The sequence below is a fragment of the Myotis lucifugus genome, unplaced genomic scaffold, assembly GCF_000147115.1.
Source record: "Myotis lucifugus unplaced genomic scaffold, Myoluc2.0 scaffold_3, whole genome shotgun sequence".
NCBI lineage: Eukaryota > Metazoa > Chordata > Mammalia > Chiroptera > Vespertilionidae > Myotis > Myotis lucifugus.
Window position 1 is genome coordinate 6,617,518 of NW_005871051.1, and position 14,151 is coordinate 6,631,668.

At 38.6% G+C, this 14,151-nt stretch overlaps 1 protein-coding gene across 11 annotated transcripts in view; it reads right to left on the reverse strand.

Annotated features, from left to right (window-relative positions):
• The window catches only part of ALS2 (ALS2, alsin Rho guanine nucleotide exchange factor), a 57,531-nt gene that overhangs the window by 11,004 nt on the left and 32,376 nt on the right, over window positions 1–14,151 (reverse strand). For 7 of the 11 annotated variants that reach the window (XR_002831116.1, XR_002831110.1, XR_002831115.1 and 4 more), the window contains 14 exons: window positions 13,838–13,903; window positions 11,300–11,462; window positions 9,257–9,388; window positions 8,727–8,855; window positions 7,817–7,887; window positions 7,372–7,438; window positions 6,839–7,041; window positions 6,659–6,724; window positions 5,208–5,306; window positions 4,560–4,724; window positions 3,133–3,244; window positions 2,848–2,925; window positions 1,348–1,481; window positions 60–227 (listed from right to left, as the gene is read on the reverse strand). Coding sequence is in view for 6 of the 11 variants with exons in the window: in XM_006082412.2 (XP_006082474.1) it covers window positions 60–227; window positions 1,348–1,481; window positions 2,848–2,925; window positions 3,133–3,244; window positions 4,560–4,724; window positions 5,208–5,306; window positions 6,659–6,724; window positions 6,839–7,041; window positions 7,372–7,438; window positions 7,817–7,887; window positions 8,727–8,855; window positions 9,257–9,388; window positions 11,300–11,462; window positions 13,838–13,903 (1,653 nt within the window). In the remaining 5 variants the exon portion in view is untranslated. Of the gene's footprint in view, window positions 1–59; window positions 228–1,347; window positions 1,482–2,847; window positions 2,926–3,132; window positions 3,245–4,559; window positions 4,725–5,207; window positions 5,307–6,658; window positions 6,725–6,838; window positions 7,042–7,371; window positions 7,439–7,816; window positions 7,888–8,726; window positions 8,856–9,256; window positions 9,389–11,299; window positions 11,463–13,837; window positions 13,904–14,151 lie in introns of those variants that run through there. The other 4 variants (XM_014461696.2, XM_023760283.1, XR_002831118.1 and 1 more) reach the window with 4 other exon arrangements.

The following is a 14,151-nucleotide window of genomic DNA, read 5'->3' on the forward strand; positions in this document are numbered from 1 at the left end:
GGCTTTACGTTTCATCTTCCTCCCATGATCTGCCCTGTGCTGGGCAGGCATTCACCCACCTGTCTCTGTGTTGGCGCCGGTTGGCAGTCAGGGCCACAGCAATATTTTCCCATGCTTTCCAAACTTCCCCTTGGCCTGGACTTTCACAGCCCAGCTGATGCCAACATTCATCAAACACTGCTTTCCACTTCTCATCAGCCGGCACGGCCAGATTTCCTAGTTTCCTGCTATAAAAAGTCATACCACGCTTTTATTAATCACCTTTTTTTGTGCAAAAATCCTAAAAAGAAACTAATACACAACTGGGAGTGCTTCTGTGACAAAACTGCCTAGATTTGATGGGTGGTTCTATTTTAAAAACACTGAATAAAAATTGTAAAGAGATGGTTTTTAACTACTTAATGTTCAACAGACACTAAAGACTATGAATTGTTAAGTACAAAGCACACAGCATGGATTCCTTTGCTTTCTCCATTTACACAGAGTTGATTTTGTAAAGTTGATTCCTGTTAAAACAAGGACTTTCTGTGCTTTGCTCAACTCATGATAGGAATGGTGAAATGCGTGGAAACTGGGTTCTAATAATACTCTAAGAATAAACATGTATCAAGTTCCCATCAGAACAAAGAATCTGAGATGCTACCAAAATACAAAAACAAAGCTAAAGCTGGAATCAATAAAGGAAAATATACACATGCCAAAAACTTGTCAGGAGAACATAATATAACTTAGAGACTTAGATTTTAACTTTCTTTTCCATGTGTGCAGAGTATACTATTTCACTTGTTATATGTATACATGCCTGATCTTTATTTTCCAAATCAAATTGTGTAAGGGTTCCATTTAAGAATGCCCTCTCTTAATCAACTTGGACACCTGCACCATTAACAGTAGTATTATTCCCACATACAGAACTTTGATTTTAAACTTCAGTGCTCTAAGGCTTTAATCTAAACCAGGGGTCCTCAAACTTTTTAAACAGGGGGCCAGTTCACTGTCCCTCAGACTGTTGGAGGGCCGGACTATAGTTTAAAGAAAAACTATGAACAAATTCCTATGCACACTGCACATATCTTATTTTGAAGTAAAAAACCAAAACGGGAACAAATACAATATTTGTATTTGCATGTGGCCCGCGGGCCGTAGTTTGAGGACCCCTGATCTAAACCAAGACTTTAGATTTAGCTATCCATAGGAGTGTCAGTTGATTCAAGGTTATACTTTGTTAAAAAAAAAAAAAGAAACCTTCAAAAACTTGTTCTACATTTAAAATATTAACCAGCTTTGATAAAAGCAAGACAACCAAAAACATTCATAATTAATCCTGAATTAACATTAATTACTCACAAAACTTTGGGTTTGTCTTTATCACTCTCATACAGACTAGGCTTGAAGTAAGTTCCAGTGATTTTTATGCCAGATCCCCATTCTCCACTAAAATAACCTTCAATGTAATCTCCATTTGGCATAGTCAGTGTTCCCTAGGTAAAGTTAGAGAAAATGTGGAATTAGAAAAAGTATTTTCAATTTAAAAAATCAAGAGAAAAAACAGCACCAAGTGGTTAACATTTCCCTTTTTAACTTACTCTTTACCAACCCCCAATTCTTTTCTTTTAGTTGTGTGTATATGCATGTGCAAAAAGAGTATGTGAAAATAAACCCTGTTAAAAAAAAAAAACACTCACAGAAAAAAATTGGTAAAATATTTTGAGCTGAATGAAAAGAACACACAATTTATACAAATGCATGGGGCGCTGCCAAAAGAGTGCTCAGAGGCAAATTTATAGCATGTGAAAATATGCTCTAATGACATATAAAATCATTAGTCTTAAGAGAAATGCAAATTAAAATCACAAGGTAACACTTCATATCCACTAGAATGGCAAAAAAGGGGAAAAAAAGCAGAAAATAAAAAATATTGACAAAGACATGGAGGAATTAGAACCCTCATACAATGATGGGGGGAATACAAAATGCTGTAGCCACTTGGGAAAACAATTTGGCAATTTCATAATATGTTAATTATCAATTTACCATACAACTCAGCAATTACACTCATAGGCATCTACCCAAGAGAAATAAAAACATATGTTTACACTAAAATTGGAAATAATAGAATGCCCATTAACTGGTGAAGAAAGAGATAAACAAAATGTGGTTCTGGAATACTATTCAGCAATAAAAAGGAATGAAGTACTGCATGTGCCTGGGTTGCGGGTTTGATCCCCAACCACAATCGGGGAACATGCGGGAGGCAACTGATCAATGTGCCTCTCTCACATCAATGTTTGAGGGAAAACCTCAAAAACACTGTGCTATTAAGAACGCGCCGAACCGGTTTGACTCAGTGGATAGAGCGTCGGCCTGCGGACTCAAGGGTCCCAGGTTCGATTCCGGGCAGGGGCATGTACCTTGGTTGTGGGCACATCCCCACTGGGGGGCGTGCAGGAGGCAGCTGATCGATGTTTCTCTCTCATCGATGTTTCTAACTCTCTATCCCTTCTTCTCTGTAAAAAATCAATAAAATATATTTTTTAAAAAAAACAAAAACAAAAGAACCCACACAGAAGAGACCACGAGTGGTATGATCCTATTTATATGCAGGCAAACTTATAGAGTAATAGAGTCCACTAGAGGTTCTTTGGGGTGGGTTAGAAATGAGGGGTGACTTCAGATGGGCAGGAGATGGTCATGAAAATGCTCCAAAACTGGATTGTGGTGATGGTTGTACAACTCTTACTAAAAATCATTGAAACAGGTGTATTTTATGAAGTTAGCCTTTTTAAAAAGTCAAGGAAAATGAGTAGCATTGTATTAGAGAGAGAGAAAAGGAAGTTAGTTTCCAACCTTTCCATTAAGAGTCCAGTCATCCGAAAATTCTCCCTCATAGATCGTATCATCTTCAGAAAGCAAAACCCCATTTCCCTAGGTAAAGAAACAAGACAAAAATCACAAGACATAAAATGCAGATAACTTGGGAGTACATGCAGTCATATTCCCTAAAGCCTTACATATTTTTAAAGACAAGAAAAATAGTACTAAGAAGGCAGAACATTAATAAATAATTTTAAAAGTTAATAACATAGGAGTTTAAAAAAGTCAATAGTAACTATGTGTAAATATTCCACTCACCATCATTTTATTAAGGTGAAAGTTGCCTTCATAGTATAGTCCAAACTGGGTAACTACCACACCATTCCCTTGACATACATCATCTTGCCACATTCCCATGTACTTTTCCCCACTTCATAGAAAGAGAAATGAAAAATCAATGATAAAGATGAGGTGGGAAAAAACAATCATCACATGAAAGATACCAAGCATCACCCTAGGTGTTCAATTTTTCTAGTTCAAGTGGTTAATTCCATCGCCTCAAACATGAGACCATGCGATAGCAAAAGGCATCTTCCTCAGAGCAATGTTCTCTCAGGGATTAACTATTCGTCCACCCGACATAGATCTGCTTCTACTCCACGGACATCCACGATAACTTTAAAATATATAACTATTCAAAATGTGATAGGCAAACTCAAACCTACGCAGTTTTTTATTACCCAAAAGTTTAGTAACCAAAAAAAGAGAGAGCAAAAAGAAATGAGGTTTATCATACAAGAAGGCTCATGCTTCACCTACTCAAACTTAGAGAAATCTTACTAATCTCCACTAAAAAGACAAAATAAGTACAAACTCCTTATTAAATAAGCATGGATTTTAGGAATAACAGCAAACTTTTTTTTTGTTAATCCTCATCCCAGGCTATTTTTTCCATTGATGTTTTTAGAGTGTGGAAGGGAAGGGGGGTGGATGGAAGAGAGAGAAACATCAATGTGAGAGAGGCACATTAATCAGTTGCCTCTCACACGTGCCCTGACCGGGGTTGGGGATCAAACCCACAACCCAGGCATATGCCCTTGACTGGGAATTGAACCTGCAACCTATTGGTCACAGGCTGACACTCTAACCACTGAGCAACTGGCCAGGGCAACAGCAAGTTTTTTAAAAATTTCACATTATGACAACAACACGAAGGGAAAAGAGTACATAATTAAGTCCAAAGACAAATCAGGCCAAGTCAAATATGGAGTCAAAAGAACTGCGTACCACCCCAAGGCTTACATGAATTTAACGAAGCTTGATATCTGGGTTGTGGCATGGTGACAAGTATCTGGCCTGAGAGGAAGACCTGAGCAAAAGGTACTTAGATACCATGCTAGGACTGCAAATGGAATTTCCCCTCTAACTGTCTACCCCTATTATCTACTAATTTCATTAAAGGTTTTTCTTTGCATAATAGTTAATGATTTGGTAGCCTCTTTGAGACACTAAAAGCTTTTTATGTGTGAAGCTTTAAGAAAAATGGTACCAATGTTAATTTTGAATGACCCTGACAATATAAAGAAGTAACCTATAGTTTGGTTCACAAGTAAATGAATAAAATGATGTCTGACAAGTCTTCTTATTAAAATTTTTCCCAACACTGTCGAATTAAGAACTTAGCCTTCATAAAATCATCACCGTTTTTGGAGAAATACTTTGAGATTAGAAGCAGAATACTGTACCTTGTGATATCATCAAAGACACCATATCCTGATTTCTTATCCATTACCCATTGACCAATGAACATGCTGGGAGAAGAGGAAGTCAATTTTCCACTTCGTAGCAGACCATGACCATGACGCATGTTATCTTGAAAACAACCTTCAAACACTTCACCAGAGGCATAACTGTGGTTAAAAGGGATGGATAAACATCACATCACATTTAATTTTGATGATTATTTTTGCAAAGTTAGGAAACTTAAAAGTATAGTCATGTCTTACTGGTAATTATACCAATTTAGTTATATGATTATTTTCCACCAATCAAATCTCATTTCCAATAGGAAAATGAAATGAGTGATCTCTGAAAGAATGATAGATTTGTCCATATTACAGTCATATAATAAACATAAATTTATAGGCAAGACATTTAGGAGAGCCTATGAGAAAGTTAGGGCTTATAAAGTTTGTACAATTTTGTTAAGAACTAAATAAAAACCTAGTATTTTCATCTTGTGATAGATGATAGGCTGAACTTTTAAAAAAAGATTTTACACAGTTTCAGACATAAGAGCAAAGAAAATTTACTCCTTGAAAATTCTGGCTACACAAACATTTAAATTTACATGGTTCTTTGAAAAAGTCCTACAACCTTTCCAATGTTATTACCTATAGACTCCCTGACCACACATCTTTCCTTCTTTCCAATGGCCCACATAATGGTCTTCTTTGCTCAGTGCTTTGTTTGGTATTCTGTATTCTCCATACCTGCCAGGAGAATGAAAAACAGCAGATACATGTATGACATAGTCACCTTTTGCATGTAGACACTTGTAAACATTTTAACAAGGAGGAGAGAAGATTTACCAATAGGAGGAAAGGGGTATACGGAGTCTTGGTTTATGCTGTATCTATTACCTAAGCTACTAGGCAAATAGCAAAGGAGTGAGATATCAACCCCACTATGCAGAGAGATTAAATGTTTTATCCCAGGTCCAAGGAAAAATAGAAAACCTGTGTCCTAGGTCTATCACTACCACTTAGTAGCCACATCATCCTGGATAAGTCCTGGTACCCAGTTCCCTCACTTGTATAATAAGGGGGGGGGTAAATCAGGTTATCTAAAGCCTCTTCTCATCCTAAAGTTCTAGCAAATAGGAAATTAAAAGACATCACAAAAACTTATATTATCCCACACACACAAAATCACCTACCCGATCTATCCTATATAATAAAAACCTAATATGCTAAGTGTCCGGTCGTCCATTCAACCAATCAAAGCATAATATGCTAATGATATGCCAAGGCCGTTCAACCGCTCGCTATGATGTTCACTGACCACCAGGGGGCAGATGCTCCGACTGGCAGGTTAGCTTGCTGCTGTGGTCCGGCTGATCAGGACTGAGCAAGATGGGCCAGACATGCACTGGAGCCCTCCTGTGGTCCCTCCCTAGCCCTGATCATGCACCAGTGGGGTCCCTCGGCCTGGCCTATGCCATCTTACAATCCGGGCTGAGGGGCCCCCCCTCCCCCCGCCCTGAGTGCACAAATTTTGTGCACCAGGCCTCTAGTATAATAATATTTAGTAAAACAATTACTTCTCTAACATAATACAAAATAATTCATTGCCATTAATTCATCATGTAAATATATTTCAGGATTAGAAAGCATGACAAGCTCATAAAAAAGTAATGCCATTGAATACCAATAGGATAATATAGAACTTAGAAGATTTTCCCTTTAGCATCTCACAGAAATTAAGATGATTTAAAACAACAGAAAGGAAAATTTCTGTATGTTCTTTTTATACAGGGGGCAGTACTATTCCAACAGTCTCACCATCAACATTGACCAAGGTTCTCAGTCTTCACAACCGAGAAATGGATAGAAAACACAGTCCCATTTTAACAGGTCATTGATTCGCTCTAGGTAAATCAAGGCTGCATCCTAGATTCCTAGTTTCGTGTTCACACGTCTGCATTAGAGCTTAATACATGGTCTGTATTTCTGGTAAACAAAACAAAAATCTACTACTTGTTTTGAAAATGACTCTGAACACAAAGTAACATAACTTGTGACTGAAGTTGAATTTACTCTCATGTTTTACACAATTTTCTTACCCATCTTCCAAACCATTCCTGAACGTGCCAGAATACATCTTTCCATCTGGCCACTTCAAAACCCCTCTGAAATGCATAAGCAAAGAATAACACATGTCAAGTAATGTCTCAGATAATCATTCCTTTCTCAGTAATTAGACTATCATCCTCACCCCAGGTGTAAATCTTAAACATTTTCACCTTCCATGAGGCTTTCCTGAAAACCAGCGTCCATCATAGGTTGCATCCTTCAGGCGAGGATCCTTGTAGAAAGTGTATTTAGCACTGCGTGAAATGGGCGGCTCCTGCCTCTGAATGCTGCTGCCACCTCCATAAGGTGGATGATCAGACGCCCCTCTCAAAGCCTGATCCACAGCTTGGCTTATAGCCCGTAGCCACTTAGTCTAGGAGCAAAAAAAAAAAAGTGTCAATAAGCTTAAGGCAGTAACTCATCACGCATTGTGTTAAGTCCTGCTAGCTGTCCTTGGTGTGAATAATTTTTATGCCTTCTAGTGCTTTCTTATTGAGTAATACTGACTGGCTCTTGGAATTCACTGCTATATGTTTAAAATTAAATTACATTAAAAAAAATCTGTAGTCTTAGTTTAATGAAGATTTATCACATAATTATAGATCATGAGCCAAACAAGAACCACCTGTATCTCGTTTTTACTATCATAAGAGACAGGAATATCGAAGTCAAAGATGGAAAGCACATAGCATACTGGACTCACCTTTTCCTGGGGTGTTGATGAAATGAGAGTGAACTGCTCCTCAGGTGTAGTTATCTTTAAGCCATTCCTAAAACATTCATGAGGATAAATACCAGTAGGTATGAGAGCCTGTCATTACGATTTCAGTCCTCCCACATGAAAGGCAACTTGTTTATTTCAAGAGGAGCAGAAGTCAATTAAATGTGAATGCAGCCATGGGCGGGTTTTCCTCCCAGAGTGGGAGAAGGGACACCGTTACTTTGCTCTGTGAGCAACAGAGAAGCCCTCCATCACTTATGATCTGTCATGACTGTCACAACAGCCGCTTTACTATCTCCATGCTGGGAGGGGAAGCCTCATTATGCAGAATGGAGAGGCCTCCTAAGCCTTTTTTCACAGCTAAGGGAACAACCAGGGTAACAGAGGAGAGAATTAGGGTAGAGGTAGGGGTAGGGGGCACACTTACACACCACCCGCTTCTTCAGAAAGGGGCTCTGCCCAGATGGTGGCCAAAGGGAAAACATGGTGTGTGGAGAACTGAAACAAAAACATGGAGACACATCTGAGAAAGCCCATGTTCTGTGCTGCATAACCTGTTTCAAATGGCTAAGTCCACATGGTGCCACTATCTCAGCCAAATAGTCCCCATAGCAAGGACCCTGTCACATGGCTGATACTCACTTTCAAGATGTAAACTAAAAAAGCTCCCTGAAATCTGGCTCATACTAGAAACGCAAGCTAAGTATTCTCTATCATTCAAGTTTCAGCGAAATCACAACAGATTTTAACACAAACTGATGGTATAATTCTATATAATAAAAGGCTAATATGCAAATAGACTGAAGGGCAGAACAACCGAACAACCGGTCACTATGACATGCGCTGACCACCAGGGTGTGTGTGCGGAACATGCGGGCATTGGCCCTGGAGGGATGGTGAGGGGGGGCGCCAGACCAAGGCAGGGTGCTGGTCGCTGTCATAGGGGCGAGTCTCTGGTGGTTACTGAAAATTCTTTGCTTCTGTGCACTGCGGTCCCACCTGGCACTCACACCTGCTGCCAGCGCTTGCCCGCTCACACCCGCAGCCGGCGCTGGAGCTGCTGCTCGCACCCACTGCCGGTGCCAGGCGCCAGTCCCGATCATTTGGCGCCATCAGCGCGTGGGAGTGGTGATGGTGGGAGCTGGGCTGCCAGCAGACAGGAGACTGGGGGGCCAGGCGGAGTCGCAGAAGATGGGCTGAGACCCGCCCCTGTGCCTACCTCAGCCTCACGGTCCACAGTTCCTTTCAAGGTGCACGAATTCATGCACTGGGCCCCTAGTTAAATAAGTAGCGTACTCCATTTTTCAGTGTTTTTTAAGGTGAGGAATCCAGCCTACCTGGGCGTGGACCAGGGCATCATTAAAGAGAATGAACCAGTTCACAGAGAACCTCCCAGCATGCTGCAGAGATAAGGCTCGGTTACTGCTCTCACACAGCAGTCGGCGCTCTGGCTTCCTTAAGGAATCCTGGAATTAAAAATAAATACAAAATCAAATCACCAAAATTACTTTAATATGCAAAGGGAAAATAAAAAATATACAAAAATACATTTAGGAAAACCTGTTGGTCCTAGCTTAGCTTGGTGTTAAACCTAAATTTAAATGCAATCCAAATATCCCATAAAATTAGCAACCAAAGGAGATGAAAAAGATTGAGACAAACAAAAGAAGGTGAGACACATGTTCAGAGAGGATTCCTAGGAATGAGGAAAGGAGATGTTTAGAACATCCATGGCTGTGGTCCTTAGACCACCCTTGAAAAGGGGTTCATTAAAGCATTCTCACCACATTGAGGAGACAATGGTGGCAGCTGTTATGGATATGCCTGCTGTTAGCTGAGGTAATGGCAGTTGGCATGGTCTACTTACTGTCATTTTCCCAGGGAAAGTCTTCCAGAAGCCCAGTGTGTATTCTGCTTCCTTCCTTTTCCTGCCGAGATGGAGAGCAAGACACTCATAACAAGAACTGGAATCCTGCAGTTTCTGGTATTCTGGAGATGTCTAGAGGCCAATATATCAAAGAGGGAAAATAATATAAAACAATTGTCCAGAATCTGTAGCCTCCATGTGGTGCAGATACTTAGTATTAAATTTAGGGAGGAAATCCTGCTGGTATACTAAATGGAGCTGAGCAAAAAGCAGAATGGTTCCAGAAATTTCTGTAACATACAGGTACATAAGAAATAGAGAAATAATTCCAGGGGGAAAGAAACAAACACTGGTAATTATTAGTGAGTAGAGCAGCAGAAAACTCAGGATAGACTGGGAATTTCAAATGTCTTGTTCTCATGTTCCCTCCATTTTGCGTATGTGGGTTATATCTGTTGATATTTACCATATTAGAAGGTACAGTTGAGAAATAAAACTATCTTTAATTTACTTCAAATACAGTAACATTTTATTTTTACTTTTTTATTTATTCCAGAGAGGAAGGGAGAGGGAGAGAGAGATAGGAACATCAATGATGAGAATCTTTGATCGGCTGCCTCCTGCACACCCCACATTGGGGATCGAGCCTGTAACCCAGGCATGTGCCCTGACTGGGAATCGAACTGTGACCTCCTGGTTTGTAGGTCGATGCTCAACAATTGAGCCACGCTGGCTGGGCAATACAATATTTTAAATAAAAAATAACAAATTTTCCAAAACAAAAAAAAATTTTTTAGTGAGAAAAGTGGCATTGTTCTACATTTTTTCAAATTTCTTTATCATCTGGCTTAAAAGATGATAGCTGCTACTGCAATTAATCTTTTACGGTTGAAATATATGAAGAAAATCTTGTTTTATAAAAATATATTGTTGGAAAAGGAAAGAGTATTTTAATAGTCATTTTAAATAATTGTGGATATTCTCCTCTGAAACAGGGTAGAAGAAACAAAAAAGGTATGTGATAATGGAGTCTGTATTTTTTACATAGAATGTGGACCCTTGAGACTGGAAATAGAACAATATTACTCTTTTAACAATTCCAAGTTTTCCAGGAGGGAAGGTTTTCAATTAATTGAGGATATATTGAGGTAATATTTGTATCTCATTGGGTTATTTGTGTAGCTCAAATCTTCATTGTTAAAACTAAGCCAGTTTGGGTTAAACTAAAGAAATCACCTACAGGACCCCAGTAGGATCAAATGTAGAAAGCCTGCATCAGTTCTTGGGTCACTATGGAGACTGAAATCTGTCCAGATAAGGAGACACAGAGTTTAACAAGATTAAACTATAAGGAACCCTGAAGTCATCATGGTTTCTCTAGAGCCCTTAACACAGGAAATGAAACTGTACATTTCAGTACAACATCAAAGGCGAATGTCTTAGGACCAGTTTTATCATACACCCACATCCTAGAGCAGTGCTAATTTTCTAGGATTCCACCTAACTAATTTTATACAGAAAGTAGACCAGCTAACATATGACGAAATCCTGTAACACTGTGATTTCTCACAGCATATGCCATGGTGACCTAAATACCTGGTATGAATCTACCAGGAGTCCAGGACAGGTGGCAACTCCACTGCCTTACAGATGTGTGTTGTTGATACAGAGAGCCAGGGTTTGAAAGCTCTGTGTAACTTGTACTCGGTATGCACTCAGTAAACTTTAACATCTATTGAATGAATAGCACTCATACTTGGCTCTCAGTTTCATAACATGAGTACAATTTATCTCAATAACATCCTGAGAGGAAACTGAATCCACCGCAAAGAAAACTAGATTTACCTACAGCTATACATTTTTCTTTCATTTCCCTGAAGAAAAATAAAGTTAATTAAACTATAGCCTAAATATTAAATTAGTGGAATTCCAGGTTGTAGAGTGGCATAATCCAAACAAACAAGCAAGCAAACAAACAAGCAAGCAAACAAACTATGACCCTTGGCTTCCCAAGTGTCCAAAGTGAGTATATATGGGGCTTACCACTTCAAAACAAGTAGCAAGCTTTAGCAAAACTTCTGCATAATTATGAAGTCGTCTAGTTGGCAAGAAAAACAAAGTATTCAGTATTTCTATCAATTGGATGTTTTCATCAGTCACTTCTGATAAATCTTGCAACAGCTCCTGGTTTTTATTTAAGAAATCACTGGAGGTGGAACAAAAAGAGGTTAAGTTAATCATTTTGGTAATGACAACATGCATGATAAGGAATAAAAATATTTCACTAGATTCTACCTTTCTCAGAATGCACATTTTTAGGTGCTATGGAATAGTAGACAATAAATACAATAAAATAAGCCAGATATAATTAAAAGAGTTTCCCTGCCTACAAGATGGAATTTTTTAAAGTATGAAAAGTAGCAAATGGTAGCAATAGTAACTCCATAATAGAGATGATTAATCTCAGACTTGTGCTTCATGTTCTAGGAAATAACTCATGCAACCCACAGTTTCAGGGAATAATTGAAGACCAGCTAACATCATTATCTATTAATTTCTAAGCCAAAAGTCACAGCAAAAAGTGGCAAGACTAACTGCTCTAATCAGTTGTGCTAAACAGAAATACTGGAGGAAAAACAAAACTCTTTGCTCCACCAAAATTGGCATGAAATGTTAAAATACTTCTAATTTCTTCCTTTTTTTTCATTAAGTGTCGGTCACCTAATAAGAGTTTATTACAGGAGAGTAATAAAGCTATAGGTACCAGTACTATAACGAACAGGAAATAATAGAGCAAATTATATGCAAATATTTCAATGCTGAGATCTTCTAAAGCATTTCAAACTTCAGCCAACATTTAATGTTCATACTCAATTTTATATATAAGTTCATTATTAAAAATTTACTGCAAACGTTAATGCTGGTCAGTGCCCACTGAGACTATGCTCACTGGACTAAATGCTTTCATAAAAAGGCAGGAATTTATGTGCCAGAATAATAATTATCTGCCACTTAATGAGCAATTATTATGTGCCAGGCCTGAGTGCTGTACAGGCATTATACTACAATTCTAAGCTACAAGGCCTCAAATAAGACAATGTCACACAAGACTATAAGGCAAGAATGAATCCTTTTATGATCCCTTAGAGAAGTATGAAATAAAGAAATGTTAAGTCAGAAACTATGAAATGTTATTGTGGAAAGATGGGAAAATGTGTAATAACTTCCAGGAACCCCAAAGTTCAATGGCACAAACTGGATTCTTTATAACGCAATTAAGAGAGAGTGCCCTGGGGAACTGGCCCGGAGTTTTATTTGTACTTGGCTGTGTGACTGTTTCTGCTTCTGCCTCCATGTTGTGCTGCTGAGATGTCTGAGGACACTCGCTTAAGCTCTTACAAGTGTTCTGCTTTGACCTGCTCCCGAGAGAAGGCCGAATTACATGGCGAACACATACTCTCTCTGACCAGTTTCTCCTGAATGCCCAGTACTAGACAGAAATGTCCCAACTCTTGTGAACCCCATTAGTTTTCAGGATTTATTTCCTTGCTTAGAGACTTTCCCCAAAGGGGCCCTGGTATGCTCTCAGGAAATCTGAACCAGAAACTGCTTAGCTTTTCTCTTGGGCATTGTTGATCTAATAGTGGTAATACTGCTCTTTTCTTACATGGCTAGGTTTGTACTAGTTACTCAAAAAATAAATATATTAAAGGTAGAAACAACCCAAATGTCCATCAACAGATGAATGGATAAACAAAATGTATATATACAATGGAATATTATTCAACCATACAATGGAATAAAATTTTGGTATATGCAACATGGATGAACTCTGAAAACATTATCTTCAGGAAATAAGCCATACACAGAAGGACAAATATTGTATGATTTCTTATAGAATAGGCAATTCATAAAAAGAAAATAGAATATAAGTTACCAGGGGCTGTGGGGAGGGAGAAAAGGTAACTTATTGTTTAATGGGTACAAAGTTTTTGTTGGGGATAATTTAAAATAAGTCTTGTTTATAGGTAATGGTGATGATTTATAAAACATGGGCCAGAGAAGGGTACAATTAGGAAGGGTAAAATGATAAATATTATGTTATGTATATTTTACAATGATAATAACGATGATTATAAACTCTATATAATGATGAACCCACCAGACTAGCCTGAGGTAAGCAGCTAAGTGATAAACCAGCTAAGTGGTGAGAGCCTGAGCCTTATCAAAGACCCACAGTGCCACGTGGACTCGCTAGTTATGCTCTAGAGCAGGGGTGGGCAAACTTTTTGACTCGAGGGCCACAGTGGGTTCTTAAACTGGACTGGAGGGCCGGAACAAAAGCATGGATGGAGTGTTTGTGTGAACTAATATAAATTCAAAGTAAACATCATTACATAAAAGGGTACGGTCTTTTTTTTTTTAGTTTTATTCATTTCAAACGGGCTGGATCCGGCCCGCGGGCCGTAGTTTGCCCACGGCTGCTCTAGAGGTTCTCAAACTGCTCTTCTAAAATGAATACTTTAAAATAATTTCAAATATTGACTTGATATGAATGATAACTGGAAGGTATCTGCTTACATGGCAGGCTTAGCGAGCAGCTGGAATCCTCCCATAACCAGGAAATGTGTAATAGCTGTACAATACCTTGAGCAAAAAAGAAAACACATGTACATTAGTGTTCAAGTGCATATTACTTCTTCAGAGTTTTCGAATAAGCATGCGCAACAGGTACTTCTTGGCATCTCTCCAACGAGTTTCAGCATTTTTATGACGTCAACATTCATGAACTATAAAGGACTGAAGAGAAGGGCAGGTTATGTGATAATCACAAAATCAGGGGGAGGGAAAAAGCCATCTTAGTAAAGATGCTAACATAATAAGAAATTTTAAAA